This window comes from Wasmannia auropunctata, unplaced genomic scaffold, assembly GCF_000956235.1.
Source record: "Wasmannia auropunctata unplaced genomic scaffold, wasmannia.A_1.0 LD335828.1, whole genome shotgun sequence".
Taxonomy (NCBI): Eukaryota; Metazoa; Arthropoda; class Insecta; order Hymenoptera; family Formicidae; genus Wasmannia; species Wasmannia auropunctata.
In genome coordinates this window covers 2,227,173-2,248,784 of record NW_012027062.1, presented here as the reverse complement: position 1 = coordinate 2,248,784, position 21,612 = coordinate 2,227,173, and the positions used below count along the sequence as shown (strand labels likewise).

Genomic DNA, 21,612 nt, shown 5'->3' with positions numbered 1-21,612 from the left:
GGAATTCTGTACCTCTAACATTAATCTATCATCATTAGTCGTTGTGAACAACGATAGAAATAATATAACGGTACAACGTATACCATAATACCTGTGAAAAGGCGATAGGGACTGCGGCAGCTCGGTGGAGGGGTTATTCATGCAGAGTTGTCAACGTCTTTCTTGCTGCACGCCACGCTGCAGTAAATGGCATCATGTCACGACAAGAATAGTCAGTATAAAAATTGAGGCACAGCAAGTAGTGTAGATAGAGCAGGTCGCGGTTGCTTGCCAGTGTGCTAATCTTTGTGCAAAATTCGATTCTGATTGACGCTGATTGGCTGAGCTCGTCGTATTTGGCAAAAAACGGTGTCGAAACAATGTAAATGATACAACCGGTTCTCATTAACATACTGCTAGTTACCAGGCTGCGAGCGGATAGTCGCGCATCGTGTAAATTTAACGTCCGAGAAAGCTTGTGACATCCACTGCTTCATTTAAGCGAACGAAACTGCGGAAGATGAAGCTTTAAAACATAATAAATAATTGCATCTTATCGAGTAGAGTTATCGAAGATAGGTAATCAACATGTTATTTCGATGGACACACACATTCACACGTTTCTCACACACTCATTCATAGCGTGTATAGCGTGTTCAGATTAGACTCGTAATTTTCATCGTGAGAGCCGGGTTATAGTAGGTAAGTGGTGCGAATCACTGGTCGATAAATACGTCGTCCATGTTTACGGTCGCCGTAATAAAGTGGGTGCTATCGCCGTGGTATGCTTCGTTGACCGGTAACACCGTCCAGGAGGCCGAGACAGTCTAACACGCCGATCGTGTTCGGTATATACACATACACGTATCTACTTACACGTACACGTGTGTGTATGTGTGTGTGTGTGTGTGGACGGGATCTTCATTCAATATTTAACCGGCGATGCTCTCGAGCGAGACGAGAAGAGCCAGGTTTTCTCCATACGTCGCGTCTCTCGTCTGTGATTTACGTTCGCGTCCGGAGCCGCGCTCCCCTGCCCTTCCCTTATAGTGATCCGCGCCCGTTCTCGGACGGCGATGGAGTGCCGGGGGTATAAATTATCCCGCGGACTAATTAACATTGTTGCCGATATCGCGCGAACGCCTTCGCGGTAACGCGAGAGGATACGAAGATTAATCGCGCGCCTTTGCGATTCGGCGCACCGTGTCAAAGACGTTCCTTCGCAGAGGCGCGTCCCGGATCGCTCGGGGATGTGTTCGCGCGGCGAAGTGCACCCGGAATCGCATATCACACGTCAGTCCAGATAGGCATTGATTTATTGTACGCGCGTGTAATAGAGATTATTTATTATTTTACGCGCTTCTCTCTCTCTCTCTCTCTCTCTCTCTCTCTCTCTCTCGTATCAACGAGTTCGGTCTCGGATCGCGGTCCGTAATTGATGACTATATCATATATTGTGATGGAATGTGCCTTCTAGTTTCGCGTATCTTAGGTCATTGCGTGACGATAAAGGTATTAGGTATATTAGCAATGAATTGAATAAACTGAAGGGCGAATTTCGCAACAATGGAAAAATAACGAATTGTCCATTAGACATTTGAAAGTTTGGAAAAAAATCCAGCGATCAGACATCCGAATTTTTTCTCTAACTTTCTCGATTTTCTTTCCCTTCGTATTTCCTTCCCACGTGACGCTAATAAATTACACATGACTGCGACGAATGCAACATCGCCAATCGCGGGTTAAGTGCTTCTCACACAGGAGCGCATTTCGTAATGCTCGCGATGACATGATATTTCATTGTGCGCTTGAGTACTCGTTGCGTAATTATCCACGTTCACGTCCGTTCATATCTCTCTCTTTGACGTTGCATAGCGATCGTACGTATTCGCTATCGCGGCCATTTGTACGCCCCGTGTATTGACGATTGGCGACTTCTCGTTACCGGCACTACCGTAGGCTACGATCGTTTCTTCAGCGGTTCCGTGCAAATACGCAACGCTATATACATGACGTATCATACAATTACATATGCACATCTCTTATCCATAGTTCAGCCGTTATGGCAATTCAGTCCGACAGTGGAGCACGACGCGGCGCAAAATGTACATGCCGATTTCACATATCAAGAAAGAAAATGAGTTATGGCGTACATGACATATGTGCGTATGTATATGTATGTAGTTGGGGCGCAGAGAAAAGAGTAATTATTATTGGTTGCCGAGGCAGTTAGCACACGGGCCCGTCGATCGACTCATTTAACCATCTAGCCAGTCAGCGTCCGGTTGTTCCGAGTTTCTCTAATAGGTTTGGATCTCATTGTAATAAAGTACCTAACGGTCGCGCCACGGGAAACGAGAGTAAAATTTACGAGGGAGGGGAAAGCACCGGTTTGCTGTCGGTTAATAATTTGATTAAAGCACTAAACATTCTTTCGATCGCGCTTCGAGAAAAGGAGAGAGAAAGAGAGAGAGAGAGGGCGAGGGAGAGGGAGAGAAGGAATAAACCGGCCGCCGTCTGTCGTTTTGGCTGTTTTGCGCGACACAATGAACAGCTTCGCTCTCTGTTCTATTACGCTCTTGATTTATTTCTCGCGCGCACTTTTCCGGTCGCGACGCGCGAGGAAAGGCACTCGAGGGAACTTTCCCTTTTTGATGGCACAAGAGCGGAGGACGGCGGACGGAGGAGACACGCGCTCCGAATGAGAGCGCTCTGCTCGAAAGATTAGCCCGAGTTCGCTCCCACGCCTCATCTCGCTATCGCATCATCGCAGAGATTCGATCTCCAGCCGGGCTCTCGCAGGCCCTCCTCTCGCAGAGAACGATATAAAACCAGCTCTGGCCGCTGTCGATCCGCTCGCGCGGCTATTTTTGCTCGCCGCAAAAACATGCAAACTCCGCTAGGCCAAGATTTACTCGGGAACGGATATTCGTCTGCAACTTTCGCGCGCTTATGTGGAAGCCTGAAGATGGGATCGCGAAACCTTGGCAGTGACGTGATCAGATTCAGCGAAATAGATAATGTCATTGTCAAGGCTACGCTGAATCATATAGACACATAAAAGTAGTTAATTAAACGCTTCTGGAAAGTTTGCAGTAGAAATGAAAGCCGTAAGAAGATCACTTAGAAATGTATCAATTACTTTGTATTTGTTAATTACTAATAATTTTTAAGATATTAGAAACAGGATTAAAAATACATCGAAACGTTCGTTTGTTTTTTTTAACGATACAATCGTAATTTATTTACAACTGCAAATTAAACCTTGCCTGGTTTTTCTTTTCTTATTATGCTTGCGAGGGATTTGATCCCATCTTCTGGTTCTCGTACCTTACCGATGCGAGTAGGGGAGGTAGCTGGAGCACTTTACAATTGCGTTTCACTCGTGCGATGACTCACGTCCTCGAGAGCGGCGCATCGCCGTATTTCAGAGTAGGAAGGAAACCAAGAGGCTGGTGCATTATGAAATCGGAGATATTACGGGAGGAAGTTGTATTCCCGATGGTATTATGGGCGCACGCTTCGCGTAGCCGCGGCGTAAAATGTCATCGTTATGCGTCGCTTAGGGTTGATATTAGCTAACGGCGACACCATCGTTGTCGTCGTTGTCGTTTCTCGTCGATATTTATTATAAGTCCATTATTTTACGTGTCGCATTACAGCTAGCCGAACGATTGCTGCCGATACAGCTGTGCCTAGCCGTACTGTGCTACCTAACAGATTATTATGAAAGCGATCGAGTGACCGGTCGCGCCATATCGTTCAGCTTACCTTCGAGGAGCTGACGCAATTCTTATCGTGCACAATCGAGATTTTTTTTTAACACCGATTATGTAAATTAATCAGTCGCGAAACGTGAATGTATTGTGGGAAAATTTCTGCCACCGATTCGCTAAATTTACAATAATGCATCAGAGATACAGTCATACAACAGATCGTTAATAGACGTAACGACAATGGAGAACGCGAGCAATTAACGAGCCTGCATGAACTTAATTGTTTTTATGATAATGTTCCATGAGAGTTAACATACATTTGTTCTTGTTATAGGTGATACCGGCAGATCGCCGGCCGCCGGAGAAAGAAGAGACATGGACCCTGGCTGCTGATCAACAGGATTCGTGCGTCTTTTTTGACGGTGCCGTCGACGCCAAGGTGAAAGACGCGCATAATTCCGAGAAAATACAATTGAGACCGCCCACAGAAGTAACAACATCCGTGGACGCGGGCGATAACGTGGACAATACTTTGCCACGCAGCCAAGAGACCCGGAAGAGTAAGACCAAGAAAGTGAAGAGCTATTTGAAGAAGTGCAAGGGCGCGTTGTCGAAAGGTGATGAGAGCGCCACGGAGAAAAGACGCCAGGAGAACTGCTCTTCGTGGTACTTGGAGGACGTTCCAGCCTGCGCGAGTCAGCAGGAGGATCGCGACGAACTTCCGGAGAAATACACGGAATTCCCCGAAGAGAGACTCGAGGAGGCGGCCCGCGACGCGCCGCCCGTCGAAGATCCCGCGCCTGAAACGCTCGAGGAGAATTTCTCGAGGGGCGAGAACCTTGAGAAGAGTCCGCACGAGGCTCTTACCAGGCTGCTAGAGGAGGATCGCAGGGCCGATCTTAGCAGAAGCAGGACATCTCTGTACGAGGACGCTAGGGATGCGAGTCCGGAGCAGCCTGTCTCGGACGAGAAAACCCCGATAAAGGAACCAGAGCTTTTCCGTGATGAAGGAAAAAAAGACGCGGCGATATCACTCGAGACCTTGATTACGGAAGACACGAATCTCAACAAATGCGACTCGAGCGACACGTTGATAGCGGAAGTTCCAGAAGCAACCGAGACCGCAACGGATCTCAACTCGGAATTGACGATCATTGTGAACGAAGAGGAAAGCGCGTCGAAAGAGCCTGCGGACGAGGAGTTACCAGTTCCTGCATGCTGCGGGGTAAGTTTCGAGGACTTCGAATTAACGATTAATGAGATTTATATAAAATAATGTCTCACATGGTAGTAAAATTTGAAGATTTTAGTCTTGTTTTCCGATATAACTAAAAACTCGGTCCTCACAATTTAAACAATATAACGCTGAACTTGTAAGGGAATCGTTCGTACATGTATATGCTGTTAGATTTTATTCGATAAAGTGTGGAATGAGTCGGACGTCGTGTTTCGCGAGAGCGTTTACGGGAGAACGATCGTCGGTATAAATCATGGACGAAGAAAAATAAAGCGCCGTAAATCAAAGTGGAGGAAAACGCAAGTACGCCGTATTTCTTCCTATCCGTGGAAATTACGTTTTAATCATTGCTAGTAGCGCATTAAGAGCAAGAACATAAATTACGTACGGGGAAGCCTTCCTTTGCCCATACACGGTATATGTGTTGCAATTCGCTTTACTGCCTTGCGCGCGGTAACCATAGTTGTGGTTTGTATTCAAATGGACATTGTACGCTTCTTTTAACGTATGTACGTTCTTTGACGGCACCGCTAGTGTCGACGCGAGATTACGGTCATCGAATGTAGGTATACGGCTTATCGAATTATCAAGAGGATTTAATATAATTTAATATAATTTACAATTACAAAGTTTTATCGTTTATCTTTATAAACATTCATACAGTGGATGATAATCATGAAGCAATTGCAATATAGCAAAAATTTATTAACGAGAGATATTTACCGCCATGTAGATATTTACAAGAGATGATTTCGAATTTTTCGCGTTATACTTTACATTTAGGCTCTGGTACTAATTTCAGATGTTTTTCATAATTTTTTCTGTCTTGTCACTTGTGAATGTTCTTCTTTATGGTGTAGATATATTATATAGTAAGAAATTTTTTCTTTTGCATCGTCACTATGACTTTTAGCTATCAATAAGTACTGACTACAGTCCATATCGGGTGATATCGATTTTATTCGATCACAGTGTGTCACGTGGAATTTAGGGTGGGCGTAACGATCAGAATTTGTCTCCTTTAATGGCGTACGTCTTGCCGGTGACAATTCGCGCGAGGAAATATGACTCAACGAATATATTTGATACAGAACCGAACGTTATTTTGCCTAACGCTTATGACATCCTGATTGAAAGTTTGAGCATCTCAACTTTCTCTACACGACCTCATCCAGAGACATGCTCCTCGCGCCACTTGACTTATTCGCATCCATGCATGTCGCATGCAACTAAAGTCACTTGTTTTATCCGCATTAATACAATATGTATAAAATGCTTATTTATTCAGTTCAGTAGCATTCTTTTTATATTTTTGTTAAAATTTAATGGGATACATTAATACATATTCGGATCATTGGACATTAGATTATTCAGTGTTTGCATCACATTTTCTGTCTATAGACTTTTGCTATATCCATGAAATAAAAAAAGAAAACAAAACAGTAGTAATATTGCGAAATTTTTGGTACCGATTTTTTTATGTTTATCTCTTCGGTATTGAAATACCGAAAATAGTACATTATTTCATCAAAATTAAGTTATTTTTAAAACGTTTATATTAGGCGTTTTAGGAACTTTCTCAAATGTTGTATTCATTATATCAATTTACATTTATAAATGTACAAACATAGCATAATATGAATATATATGAAAAGTACGTATACAATAATAAGAATAAATATTTAAAAGCCTAATAAAGGATACATTTTTAACAGTATTTATATTTAAAAATTGTGTTATAAGCAGATAAACATACAATGTCTTTCATTGTAAAAATCTATTATAGACGTTATGGATACGGTTACTTACAGTTCGATGGTATACCGTCGTTAGGCAACATGCCGTTCGTATAATTGGCGATTGTACGGTCGGCCGAATCGTAATCGCCAATTTTTACCGAAAAGATCGCGAGCAGGGAAGCGCGGACTCTCTCACCCAGATACCTACATAATGCCGCTTCGCCGCGAACGGAACAGCTCGGGCTTCTCGGTTACCTGGGTTAGCTTAGGTTCGCCGAGGTGCTTGTTAGGGCGGACCGGGCGAGCTGGAGGTGTGTATGGGAATTGCGGGTCGTGCTCATTAATTATATCGGACGTGATCTATCTGGACCACGGCTGTGGTTGCGCTGGAGAGTCACCACGTGCACTCCAATACGGGCGTCGTGCATCGTGCGGCCACGCCGTTTTGCTGGAGTCTTTCGAGAGGCAGAATCGTAACAAGTTCAACTAGTACCTCTGGTTAATCTACCTTTTACATTGCCTCATCCGGCAATGTTCTCTGTTTTGTACTCTTCCTGTACCCTGTGTGCCCTTAACAGCCGCCAAGTTCGTTAATTCCTCGGTTAAATATATATCAGGCTTATAGTAAGACTGGTAAATGTAGAGTCGTGAAGCTGAATAAGCCCAAATATTAAATTGAATTTCCGTCACCGTATGGTAGCTTGAGAATACATCTTACATGTTAAAATTAAATTTTACGCTGCACAATATATTTGACTTACTCTTACAGTTTCGCTATTGACAGGCAGTTGTAGGCAAATTGTATATTCGAGAAATCGAGCGTATCATATATATATATTCTTTTTATCCAAAAGTAATGAAAATGGCCGCTGTAAAATTTTAATTTCATGACGTATAACCGTATAAGTTTATAGTTAAAATAACCGTATAATACAGTTAGATTTCCACACGATTCCGTACGTTCGAAATCGATCGTCCGACGTTCGACTACAATTCAGAGTAATCAGTAATCATCTACATATAGCGGGACCCGGTTTTACTAGCGCGCGAGCTGACGCGCCTCGCGGAAGTCCCATGGGTGCGTGTGCGAGTTCATTCCACTTGTCTCGAGACGAGCGACGGCGAAGTCTCGAGGCGGTGTATAGCGGAGTTCCGCGAGTGAGCACCAAGTGGTATCCGCGCGGTGGTTACGTTTACACCGGCATTAGCTCGGGCGCGCGTCGACGTTCGTCGCGTCCACGAATGTATGTCGTACACATGTATGGATCGTGCACGTATGCACGCACGCCCGGCGTGCGTACGCATATACGTGCATTACGGGGTGGAGTAAATCTGGCCGGTGCCGATCGCCGCTGAAACGCTACCCGATCATCAGTCGTGAAAGTGTAGCCGCGGAAAATGATTACCCGTGCGCCGCGCCAGTTGTGCTCGCTGCGCACACCCGCTTTCCTCCGTCTTTTTGTCGATCCCTCACTCTATTACTCTCCCTTCGCTTCATCTCTCGTTCCTCCTCTCCTTTGAAACATATAGCGTCTACTCTATACGGAGTGTCTCGACATTCGCGACACTCCCGACGTTGGCTATTTAAACATTTTATAAAAATATCTTTTTAAAATTTGATAAGAGACTGCGTTACAATTTTTTTTAGTATTAAATATCTTGAAAAGCCACTAGAGAATATAATTTTTGTAATTCATCAGTACACACATTCATCTTACACACTTTTTTGAAGTTTAATCGCTAATATTCTTTAAGTTTGAAGAGTTTTCACGGTGGAAATCACGCTTTTACATTGAAGAAGTTATTTTTCTTATATAATTTGATGTCTGGCACACGCTATTAATCTATGCAATAGCAAGTTTGGAACCGCGTATATCTGAGTTCCATTCCCTTCACATCGGATTATAGATTAAACCGCACCTCCAGCGTAGACGCACGGAAAACGATAAGCGGAGAATACAGCGCGGGATTTATTGTAATTGGCGGTAATGACGGTTTTACGCCGCCGCCGCCGCCACCAACAACCACTATACTCTTCTCGGCTGTGTTCTTCGTCAATATGTACGGTCGTAAGTCAGGAAAACCGATTGCGAACGCACGCGCTCGCACTCATACGTGATAGGCTTTAAAGTTAGAAAGGGAAGATACCGTTGCTTCTCGCGCATTCTGGTGAATCTAACAAAACTATATACACTCGAAGAATAAGTAAAGTTGAATTATTCTTTTGATTATTTAAATACTATATTTTTTTGAAACGACAATTGTTTCATGGATTGACGAATGAGAGATAATTTTTTTTGTAAAATTATTTTGCCATATCGCAAAGAAATAAAAAAATATGCCATTGCTACAGAAAACTTAAAACTCACTCAAATTGCAATTTTGTTATTTAAATTATTAATTTTGTTGTCTGTGAGATATTTTAATTTTTAATGTCAGTGATTTCCGAATGGGTATTTATTATATGAAAATCGATTCCATTTTGTCTTGATCGTTTATCAATTCATGGTTTAGCATTTTTGGATCATCTTAATACATCCTTCTATCGCAGAAATCTGTCTCGTGAAACGAAATGTGGCATCGAAAGTTATATTCAACTGATGTCCTCCGAAGTTTCGTATAATTCACAACAGCTTTAGAAAATTGCAGTGATTCTTTCTTTTGTCACCTGAGTCATGGCATGTACAATATTTTTTACAAAAGTTCTGCGTTTCCAGAGCGGGGAAAGTAAAGATATCGTAACGATATTTTTACGTGATATTTCGCTAAGGTAAGGGTAATGCGATACCACGAAACCGATATAGGTTTATTGGATCTCTTTTCGTGATCTCCAATTTCTTCGTCGCTTTCTTCGGTAATCCAGCGTGGTATTTGTGTTCTGTGAAAAATGGATCGTTCTCTCGCAGAAGAATAAGGATATAGGAATGAAGGGAAGGAGGAGAAGCAGGAGGAAAGAAATAACTGTAACACGTACCTACTGCATCCTTTAAGCTCCTTCTCTATCTTTTTTATTTAACTTAATCTCTGACTCGATAAATATCATTTTCTAATCACGCGAATTACTTATCACGAAAATCTTATAATTTTTTTCTCATTGCTTAATATCTCGCAATATCTGATTATATAATTTGGATTTTATATAATGATCAATTGTATAGTAGGTATACTAATACAACTGCGCGGCTATGTGCGACGCGTGTAATATTTAAAAGATGTATTTAGGTCAGCACAAATCGTTAAGCGCAAGTAAATTTTGTCTACAGCCTTGAGGCTATTCGTTCCAGTATTAACAGCGACACATCTTGCATGAGGAACCATATCGAATCACTTGTTCGTTTCCTACTCAAATTAGAGTCCATGACTTCCAAAGAAGTCGAACGAGGTTTGACCGAGTTTCTCTTTAGCTTCTTTTATTTCGACGTGCCGAGGTGTAAGGGTCAAAATAAAGAGTCGTTCTCTTATTGAACCACGGCCGGCACACGAGATCATCGGTGCTCGCCGGTGCCGCGATCGGATCGCAATGGCGCGCGAGTCTCTCGAGAGCGACAGGCCGAGCCGGGGGATTATTCCGCGTGACTTCCGATCGGTATATAGTTTAGCGGGCCATTCTTTCCTCCTAGTGACTTTCGCCGCGGCGCGGCGCGGCGAGGCGGGGAGATCGCGCAGAGAGCGCCGATGTCTTCCTGACGATCGCAGCCTAAGGCGCGACGATAATAAGGTGTCAACGTTCGCGGACCCTGGTGCATATCAGGCCCCGATGTTGGACGATTTCCGGGTTATGTTCGTGCGTACCCAAAGGGGTTCGCTTGTTCTCATTGTAATTGCAGAATCATGCCGCGACAGGCGCGGACGGGGCGAACAAATAATCGACGAACTCGCTCGCTAGAATCGAAAGCCATAACAACTGGTCTAGCAATAAGATTATTTTCTTGCATTGTAGAGATAAAGGTACATTTTACAGTATCACTAACAATAAGTTTTTTTTTAACAACTCGTTAGACACAGGACTTATTTTATGAATAAATACGTCGTTTATATACGTAAATACGAGTCGTTTACCGCAAGATCGAAGTACGTGACATTATAGCGACCGATGGGACGTGTATATCTTTTTTTTCCGCTTGGCGATTAGTTGCATAAGACATCCTTGCATCGCGGCAATTACGTTTTTGCGCGATTTGCGCGGCGACGCGCAAAACAACGAAAGCCGATGAACTTTCGCGAAACGGCTGCGTGCTCTCGTCATTAATATTGTCCGACTGCGGAACAGCAACATTCGATACCTACCACTTTAAACGTATACGATTACAATCCTCGCTACGGTACTCGACTACCGTTAAATATATGTTTTACATCGTGTTTGTGCCTCGGCTGGAGTCGAATCAGGGAGGCAGCGAGTGTTACGTGTTTCACATCGTGTTCAACGTGCTGCGCCGGTTAGAGCGCGGCTGCTTCGGGATCGGCTTTCAAGGTCGCGAGCTTTTCCTGTTTTGACGACGAGCTAGAGGAGGGGAGGGGGAGAGGCGGGTAACTAATAACCAATTAAATTTCGCGGTTTGCTGTTTTCGTATTCATGATCATACGTGTTAAAGCGACTTTGCGGCTTACCGCATGCGATCATTACAATTCATTCCATCTGGCCGACCGCGTCTTTTCTTTCTGATTGACCGAGAGAACCGCGAATGTAACCCTACCCATTGATGTATGTCTTTTATCTTATATCTTTATCGAAGTCGCTCACTCATTAATGCATCAATGCATTGTTCAATTTTTATTTTATCTCAAAGGTGAATGTTTATAATATATATCTTACTAATAGAGATCAGAATCAAGATAATGATAAAAATTGTCCTTTGCATCGAAAGTATTTCTTTATTTTCGCGACTTGAAAATTCAATTCAAATTTAAATAAATATCTTTGCAGTGTCGCGTATTATCGTGTTGCATACTGATCGAATTATTCGCGGACGCGCGAACCGATTTATTCGTTATATCCGTGGCACGATTCTAAAAGGAGGACGTGTCGCTCGCGCCGGTCCGGACGTTTCTCTCGAGCCAAGCGACAGCACGATTCATCGATTTCCGAGCGTCGCGGTCCCAGGCGGGATCGAAAACTGATCGGTTCGCCCGTTAGCGCCCCTGCTCTGACAGATGAGAATCGTCCGGGACGTGTTCAGCGGGAGAAAGTGATTTGACGGCGGACGTCTCTCGTCGTAGCGCGGATCTCTCGTGATAGTCGTGATACGACGATATCTTCCAGGCAACATCCGATCTCGTATACGCCATGCCGCCGCCGCGTGTCACTGCCGCGCGTCGAGCGGGTCACGTTTCCGGTAATTAATGGCTCGCGTCATCGCCGAGGTCGGGGCGAACGGTTACATCTGTCGGATGGATTGTTCGTTGCATGCGGACGCGGACCCGCCGATGTGAGCGAATTGCGAGGGAATGGCCCGAGCGATACAGAGTTCCATTCGGCCTCTCGAAGATTTCCCTCGTGAGAAACTTCGAATGGAGATCGTAAAGTCAAACTCGAAGCAACTAGTACTTTAAAATGCAGGAATGTTACATGTACACATGCAATACTTTTTTTACTTCCTTCCTTTGGATGGTCAAAGTAATATATTTTTGACATGTTTTTGGAAACATTTTTTCCTCTCGATGTCAAATTGATTACAAGTACAAGATATTGTCATAATTTGAAATGAGATTGATTTGAAGAAGAGAAAGCTATGGTTATAATAAAGTTTAGAATAATCAACTGTAATCTTTTCTTTATATTAATATAATTTATTAATTAATTAGTTACTACATTCGCAAAGGCATATGTTGCAAAATATATACATATATGTTTGTATATATTTAGATGTAACATCATGAGAAGGATATAGAGCTTTCGTTACCTTCTGTAATTCAAGTCGGCGAGTCTTTGTAGTACGTAGTATCACTTACACCGTTCCGAAAGACTGCAGTGTACTATCGATTAATGTCCGGTGGCAGATATCATTTCCTCGAGATCGCGCGTGTTTTACAATGAAGAATTGCTCGCACCGCATTTGGCGCAAACCTTGCATGATTCTATTTCCAAGTTCCGCACGCGCGTGCAACGTGCTTGACCTATATTCCAGCGTTACGATGCATACATTACGAATGATCGATCGCGAGTACTTCGCGCGGTGTTTCACTCGTAAACTACGTCACCTTTATAATTCTTCAGCGTAATTACAATCGAGTTACTTGTGATTTGTGCTCGCTAATCGAGCTAGTCAGTCATTTCTAGCCTTCTGTCATAGAAACCTAATAGATCGCGACATGTGAAACACGTATTAGTCCAACGATAAGATAAAGAATTTACATAAAATATTTGTATCTAAAAGTATAGTTTAATGTAATACTAGAAGAATTTTTAGAAACACCAATGCGATCAAGCTTGCTGTTTAATAATAATATTTTTTGTGTCAACTTTACAATTTCCAATTTAGATGAACTGTGCGTCGAATATATGTCGGTCTTAAAATGTACAGCTTCAAACTGAATCTGGGTCACATAATATCATAATTAAATTGATAAACAATTTAATAATTTTTCACATACCAGTGAGCATCTTATTAAATTCTGTAAAATAATTTATTGCGAAAAATACCTCAGCCAGGATTTGAACCTGAATCTTTCTGCTCTCTGGGCGGGTATCTTACCGACTATCGAGACATGAAAACATAATAAATGATTCTTATACATTCTATTCGATTAGGTTTCATATTAATGTTTAATGTAATACGTTTATATTTGTTATTTTAATTGCAAGTTTTATTATCCACTATTTTCGTGTCTTTTATTCCACTTTTCTCGGGTATTGTACTCTTCTAGCGTTATTCTTTAAGTATTATTTGATATTAAAGTTTACATACAATATTTTATTCATTTTTTTATTTTTTTCTCCAAAGAAAGACAAATTGATGCTAAAATTTATGAAAGCAGTTTCTAATGGAATAACTTGTATATTATAGAGATGGCCAATTGAAGAGAGTAGAAAAAGATAATTTAGAAAATAATAGAAAAATAATTTTTCTGATCTGTGCGTAGTAGTGATTCATAGTGACAACTTACGAATTTCTTGAAATACATTGCGTCTCTACATCGCGCATAGAAGTCTCGATCAACTACCGAGTGTCAACGCCGAAGGTGTCAACGCCGATATCATATCAACTCGAGAACACGTTGTTCGTACTACATCGAAAATTACGGGCTCGGCCCTTGCACGGGAGTATTAGGTAATAGCCGGTCATTATTGCCGTGACGTGAGTGTCCCCGGGGGTCGCGCCTTCCAACGTCGGCTGTACATAGACGCCGCAACCGCGTGCGCTTCGATCCTCTCTTTCGTTTTCTTTTTTCGCCGATGTGATCACACCCAGACCCCGCGACCCACATCCCACGCTTGGAGCACACGTCGAGGCTCCTCTTCCGCCACGAAGATGACATTTTCCACGTCGTAGCCACGTCGTCCTAGACTTCCCCCTCGTCCGCGACTCTATCGCTCGGCACGGACACGACAGGATCGTGCGCGGTCCGCGTGCTCTCGCGTGCACCATACGTACATACCGTACCGTGTACGGTCTCGCGCACTATCTCCGTACATTGTGACAAATTTATGGCGCTGACTCCGCCGTTATGATTGAAGTTCACGGGATGTATAACCCGACGGAGAAGGACCTGGTAACGACGACGCAGAAAGACGCGCCGTTATTGCGCCGCGAGGAAAGTGGAACGGTGTATTTATCTCCATGATACAAAAGGGTTACCGATACCGCTCAACGATGATCAGCGGATGGAATTGAACTTTAATTTTGCCTAGAAATTTCGCAAGATAATAATACGTATTTTCTGAGAATCGAGGCGTTTCTTGTCTAGGCAAAATCATTCTCATTCGTAAATTTTGAAAAATTTTTAATTTAGAAACTCGATTTTTTATTTTTTTTATATCTTAAAGTATGTAAATAAGAACGGTGAGACGAAAGGCCCACTTGATATTTTTCCCGATCTAAGATACCCTTGTAAGATACGCCTGCCTTTTTTCGGCGTTCGTGACCGGTAGAAAGTATCTGGCAGCATGTTGATCGCACCTTAGCGGTTTCTTTGGCAAAGAAAGCCGAACGTGCGGTCGAGGCGCGAAGGGTCGCTCGAAAGTCCGTGAAGTTGGTGGACGAAGGAGAAGATGAGCAGCGGGAAGATGGGAAAGGAATAAGACGACGAGGAAGAGAGGGATCGTTGCCGCGTTAGCAACGCTTGTAGTCCGTCAAGCATCGCGACGCTGGATGTCTCTCTTCATTAAAGTCCGTTCTGGCGTCCTGGTGTGTCGGAACGTTCACCTGGACGGCTCAATCGGGTCCTGGAACGACGGGAGGATATCACATCCTTCTCCCGCCATCATCTCCTCCTTCTCCTTCATCCAGCTACTAGAGGGTCCTCTCTTCTAGGCGCGAAAGCTCCCGATAGTTGGCGTTCTTCGAGGTCATGTCGGTATCTGGCACCGCAATTAAAGGTCATCTCTCAAGTCGCGGAGAAACGCTATGCTTAGCAACAAGGCTCAAGTTTGATTTTTAAAATTCTGAAGTATTGCGTCAAGTTATCCTCTACGATTTGACCTTTATCACGTTTATCTCATCGATCAAGTTAGAATATTAAGAAGAGTAATAATATCAATGACACATCTAAAATGATTTTATTGATAATTATATTTTATGTTAAATAAGTTTTATGTTAAAAATTTTACAAATTTTTTGAATTAAAAAAGATATTTTAGAAATATATTAAGACCTTCGGCTTTAAGAAAACGACGAAGAAAAAATGAAAAACAATTGACGATTTATATTGATAGATAATTATCAAATTCTAAAAGGTTGTCATATGGCAATAGAATTAAATGTTATTATAAATAAAAAGGGACTATAGACAATGATAATTATAGTGACTATAAAACGCGATGTCTTATTTTAAAAACAGGAATAAAATTCAATCATAGTTACGAACTTCATGTGAGGTTGTCTCGTGATATTAGTTTCAGTCTGACCGTCGTCGTTCTTAGCATGCGTAATAATACGTCTGTCGGTGTGCTCGTCTTTTAGATTGAGAGGGTTAGACGGGATACGAGGAGTACAGGAGTGCGACCGTTGTAATTTCATGATTCATCGGCAGTAGTCGGCCGGTAGGTGCGCGGTTGGATTCCGTATAGATGATTATTTTGCGAGGTATGGTTTCGCTTCGACTGCAAATGTCTTCGAGGAGCTATACTTTATCGTAGAGACACGTGGGCGCTAATATGCCGAGGAATGCATCGAATATATTCACAAGGCGAAAGGCGAATGTAATTGCGCTTGACGTTCTTAGTTCCATTCCCCGCAATTAATTTCCTTTTACATAGGCAAAAATATGTCGTTCACTTACAGAATCGTAATGAAATGTGCAAATATGCAAATCCTTATAGTATTTACGAGTTTAATTTTAATAACAGGTTTTGTAGTCAATGTAGAATTCACTTTTCTTCGTTGTAAGTAGAACATATGTAACACAAAGGAATTTTTATCATTGTCCCCTTTTTTCGCCAGTATTCACTTTCTAAGATTGATCCTGACTTATTCCAAAAATGGCAATGAAAACGCGATTGTTCACGTCGACCTATTTAAATTCGTAAACTGTGTAATACGTGTTAAAGACCGTTTTCGCCTTTCGTTTCCGCTGCGTTCGCTCTTATTTGCATGGTATTAGCCCCTTAAGGGGGTACACTACGACGAGAAGGAAAACCAGTACGCGCTGCACCCACCCACGCCGCTGGCTATATCGACCACTCGGTCGCTTGGGTTTCGTTGCAAAAGGCACCGCGTCGTCGATCCCTCGAAAAAGCGTATGACAGAACACGCTCACTGTGCTGTCCGACGGAGCAACACGCGCGACAGTCCGTGTACGTTTAACGTTAAAATGCAACTGTCTGATTCTCGTTGCCGTGAGCAATCCCCCCGTATTAGTCAAGCAAATGCCAGACTCGGACAGCAAACGTTTAATGCGGTGAAAACACGGGTCTGCGTACTCGGCGCACTTTTAGTGTCTTATCAGTTATATTACATTAATCTGGTAGTTAAAATGCTCAGTGTATAAAATTGCGCAACGAATTTCTACGTGTCCGCATTTGTTTTTTTTTCTTCCCGATAATCTCTCAGAGGATTAGTTTCACCGATCTCGATTAACGATGTAGCCCAACGCGCGATACTGACCGCCAACGCGCCGCGAGCGAAAAGCTCTCCGGAGCTGGGATCGCCGACATTGACGAAATCAATCGCATCTAGGCGATTTAACGGCCGCCATAAATCAGGACTTAATCGCATACTAATCGCAGCGTCCGCAGGGGCGAGAGTGGATTTTCGCTTTCATGCGAGGCGAGATCCCGCGTTTTTTTCTCTCAAAGTCGATTGCCCGTTTGCACAGCCGAAGTCATTAGCGACGACAGGTTCATATAGCGCCGTCGTGTGTCGGGGGATTATAAATTCCAGAGTGAAACTACAGTTGGCACACCGACTGAAGAGAGACGGGAGGGAGGCGCATTCCTCTTCGCGAGAGATGTTTCTATTCTCACGCGTCCCCGGCACTTGTTTCGTTCTTCGTTTATTTCGCTTCCAACGTACAATGTATCTCTCCACCGGAGTCGCTCGCTACCGTAATGTGTTCCATTACTCAGTTTTACAAAGATCGACGCGCGATTATCGTGCCGATCCTTAACGCGTAACGTACGCGCTGCTACTGGTTACCGAGATACGAAATATCGCCATCGCGAGGAGGCCAGCTTCGCAGCCTTAAAAACACGACGCCCGAGAATGATTACTTCGCTTTGTTATTAGGGATTGTAGCAGTAACAAGAAATCACGTGTCACTTATAAAGAGAAATGACAATTTTTGCATATTTATCTTTAACGGCCGATTAAATAGAATAATATTGAATTATATTTTCTTAAGTTTTTTAAATTTCTTGTATAATACAATTGTTTATTTTAAAGCATTCTTCCCCCGAAATTCTAAACCTCTCCTTTGATTTTAAGGATGTTGATTAATTATCTTTCAAGATTATACGCGTTGATAGGGGCGCTCAGAACTTAAGACATGCCACATGGGTGGTGGTCTCGCTTAATTATTCGCGCGAATGAGTTCTCTTGAGCTACCCGTTCCTCTTTCACGGTGTGCTCGCGTCTGTTACCAGGTGTAATATGTCGTAAATGGGCGCGCCGAACGGAGAAAAAGAGAAGAGAAGAAAAAGAGGCGAAAGGACGGGCAAATGAATTGAAATTCCGATTGTGCGATCGTCATCCTCTTGTTTCTGTCGCAATGCGTAACGAACGTGGAGTGACGTCATTTTTTCGTACTTTGTATGTCCTCGTATGAGAGGTTTGCTTTGCTTAGAAGTGACTGATGTCATCGACTGTAAATGCACGCGTCGCAAAGAAAGAAGTGCCGGGAAGAAAAAAATCTCTCTTTCCATACCGCGCGTGTATAATTGCTTGTTGAGAAAAGGGAGGGACGAGACAGAAACGAATATTTTGCAAGGTAACAATTGAAATATAGCTCGTGTCACAACAATGTTATCTATCAGGGAAGCTAATAACGTCTCAATCTTAATACAAGGACGTGAGATAAATGCAGTGGTACAAAATACTTTTAATATGTTTTCCCTCGGTAAAAATAATATTGAAAAGATATCGCGATTAGAATCATCGATGGCGTTAACTTTCTCGTCGATGCGGAAGCGTTTGGACAGGGAAAGTTGTAATGTGCAGTTGATGAATTCCTTGGGTTGAATTTTGATCGAGACGATCGAGATCGCCAGGGAAGAGTAATTCGACTTCATGAAAGGTATCTTGCCACACACAAAAGTGATTGTTGCTCTTGACAATTCTAAACAGAAAGATGATCCTTCTGTCGCAACTGAGCGTCGTGATTCACTCATAAGCATAACTTTCGTAAGACGCAACTAGAGGTGCATTACACTATGATTATCGGGAAATTATTGCTAATCATTGTTGCCCCTTTTTTTTTGTCTTTCTCTAGAAGTTAGCCTAATATTTCAGCGATTGGCAGTCACGTTTTAGGCCTAATCGCATCTTAAATCTGAATCACGATTATTGTCGCAACTGTCCACGGATATTATACCGCGGTAATTTAAGTTAACGTTGTACTTTGGAGCCTGATGAGGTTTTGCGGTGAAATCTGATTAATCCACTTGAGAAACGAAGAGATTGTGCTACACAATGTCCCTTTCTGATTTTCAGCTGATTTCATGTTTTATTATTTAGTTTACTGTTTACTTACTAAGGGTAAATTATTATATAATATATAAGTATCTTCAGGCTGTGTATTATTCGAGAAGGTTTAGATACTTTACGGTTACTGTATTAGATCTTGTCTCTATAGGTGATGTGTTAATATATGCAATTAATATGCGATAAATAAATATATTGTTAAATTTTTATATTTATATTAATTATCTTCTATAAGATGTTATTAAAGAATTACGTCTTGCGCGTATAAAGAGAATAATTTACAGTTAATACATATGTAAGTATAAATGTGCGATAAATTAATAGATCATATGTTTTGTACATGTATACATTTACATTATAGTTCTTCGTAGAAGATTACAAAACTTTCAAATTCATTAATGCATGCATGTTTTTTGTTAATGTATTAATTTATATCTTTGAACTATTTAACGCTATTCCTAATTTTACTTTCGCTTTATGTTTACTTATACGTTCTATTTTTTTTTGTAACCGGAAAGTTTTGTCAATTGATAGTTTTTTTACTGGTCCATACGGATTCATAATAATTCCCATCACAACTGTCGACGTATATGAAGGGCAGCGACCTTTCCGCTTCCACTCCGCCTGTGAACGGCGTAGAATCGGTGGACAAATATTTGCAGTATCGTCGCTGCCAGAAGCGTGTACGGTTGGTTCAGGGTTAATAAAAGCAGCCGGAGTAAGCGGAAAAAGCCGAGAAGATAGAAAGAAGCGGAGAGATGGAGCGAGAAAGGGAGAGGGACGGAGAAAGAGAGCGAGAGCGGACGGGCGAACACACGGTGCACTCGCCTCTCATGCCACTCAAGAGGTGGTTGCTCCTGTGGTCGATCGGTACGTGCACGAGACTCGAGTTTCCACCTACGAGTCGCCAGGAGGGACGTTTCCGTGCGCCGCGCCGCGCCGCCGCCGAGTCGAGCCGTGCCGAGCCGGTCCGGTCCGCGCCGGTAGAAGAGGGATTTCATTCCGCGTGCTGTTCCGTTTGAAGAGCTGCCCGCCGCTCGCGCGCGCGCGCGCGCTGCGCCGAGGGATTCATCCTCTCCTTCACGTATGAGAGTAAATCCTTCGTGATCGTCGTGCCAAGCGCGCGCGCGCGAGGCCGTGGCCGAGGTGAAAGTCTCTCCCTTTTCTCTTCTTTTAAGCGGAGAAGTTTACTTTGCCTTCGCACGGGTGAGGTAGCCGGAGTAATCTGCTCGTGAAAAACAGCGATGCTTGGCGGAATCCCCGGTTCCCCTCTCATCCTTATCTTCCTCCGTGTAGACTTTTCGTATGCTTTGTATGCGTACCCGTATGCACATGTACTCCAGTTTTTATCTGCCACTCTTATCTGCAGGGTACAAGAATACGAAGTGATAATCTGCTATCTGTGTGTGATAACCGCTATATTTATCTTAACCACAAACTTCGTTGTTAGATGACATGAATATTACTATACGAGATAAAAGAGTGCCGCGCAAGATAAAGGCAAGATATAAGTTTTAATGTTGACGATTCGATACGTACATACCCCCGCCGCGCACGATTTCGTCGGGTCATTTCGCTCGGTTAGATTCGTTTTTGCGACACGGCCCGTCATTGTCGCGGTAGAATTTTCTGTTATGTAACTACCGTCGGTGCGCTTGATTTCTGGTTTAATCGTTAAATCGTGATTTCGAAAACGACGCGATTTAAGGGAATTGGGAGATTATCGTTTGGCGTAACGAAATCGACTTTCCGACGCGAGGCGTGGACGAGGGCAGGCTCGTTCGCATGCAAAGTGCCGTTCGCGTTACAGTTGGATAACACGAACCGCAATTATTCGTGACTCACTCGATTAGTATTTATTAGTACTAATTAGTATACCCACGAGCACACACACTCTCCTCGCCGAGCGACGAGCTTTCTTTCAACATTCTTCATGTCGGCGCGGTATTCTTTGTCGCCTATTTTCACATTCCATGAATCACACTGCAAATAGAAACAAATGAACGGAGCTATACACTCGTCAGCATCGCTCGAAACGCACGTGGTCAAATCACTGTCATTAAGTCTCGCAAGATACCTCTTTCCGCAAAGAACGGGTTTCCACGTCGTGAATGTCAATCCAATTCGCGCGAATAACTTCCTTGAATTTTTCGAACAGTCGGAGAGAGTTGAACGACAGGGATTTATAAATGAGCGTCTCGTGCGATCTGTCACATCTCCATTATTATCGTTCGTTATTCGACATTATTTGACTTTCCCCTATTCATTTTGAAGTACGTACGCGCAGCTATAGGTATACGAGTACGCATTTGCGCTGCTACCGTGGCATTATTTTCGAACAAATAAAGATGGAAATGCGGTCATGAATTCGAGTTCCCGATAAACTTTTTAAGTCTGAGAGCGAAGCTCGTTCATTCTCGTCGTTTAGCGTACTTTTTTTTGTTTATCCCTTTTGCACTCTGGTTTTTAGCTTTGCTAACGAGAATCGAATATCCATTATTATTATCATAATATATGCTATTGCCGACCGTTATTATCGAATGTTAATTAACAAACGGCAAAACATTCAGTGGAAGAGAGAGAGAGAGAGAGAGAGAGAGAGAGAGAGAGAGAGAGAGAGAGAGAGAGAGAGAGAGATATTATAT

At 42.8% G+C, this 21,612-nt stretch overlaps 1 protein-coding gene across 2 annotated transcripts in view; it reads left to right on the top strand.

Annotated features, from left to right (window-relative positions):
* Positions 1-21,612, top strand: part of LOC105455945 — a 287,400-nt gene that overhangs the window by 21,208 nt on the left and 244,580 nt on the right. For both annotated transcript variants that reach the window (XM_011699655.1, XM_011699656.1), the window contains exon 2: positions 4,030-4,920. In XM_011699655.1, the coding sequence (XP_011697957.1) occupies positions 4,030-4,920 (891 nt within the window). The remainder of the gene's footprint in view (positions 1-4,029; positions 4,921-21,612) is intronic.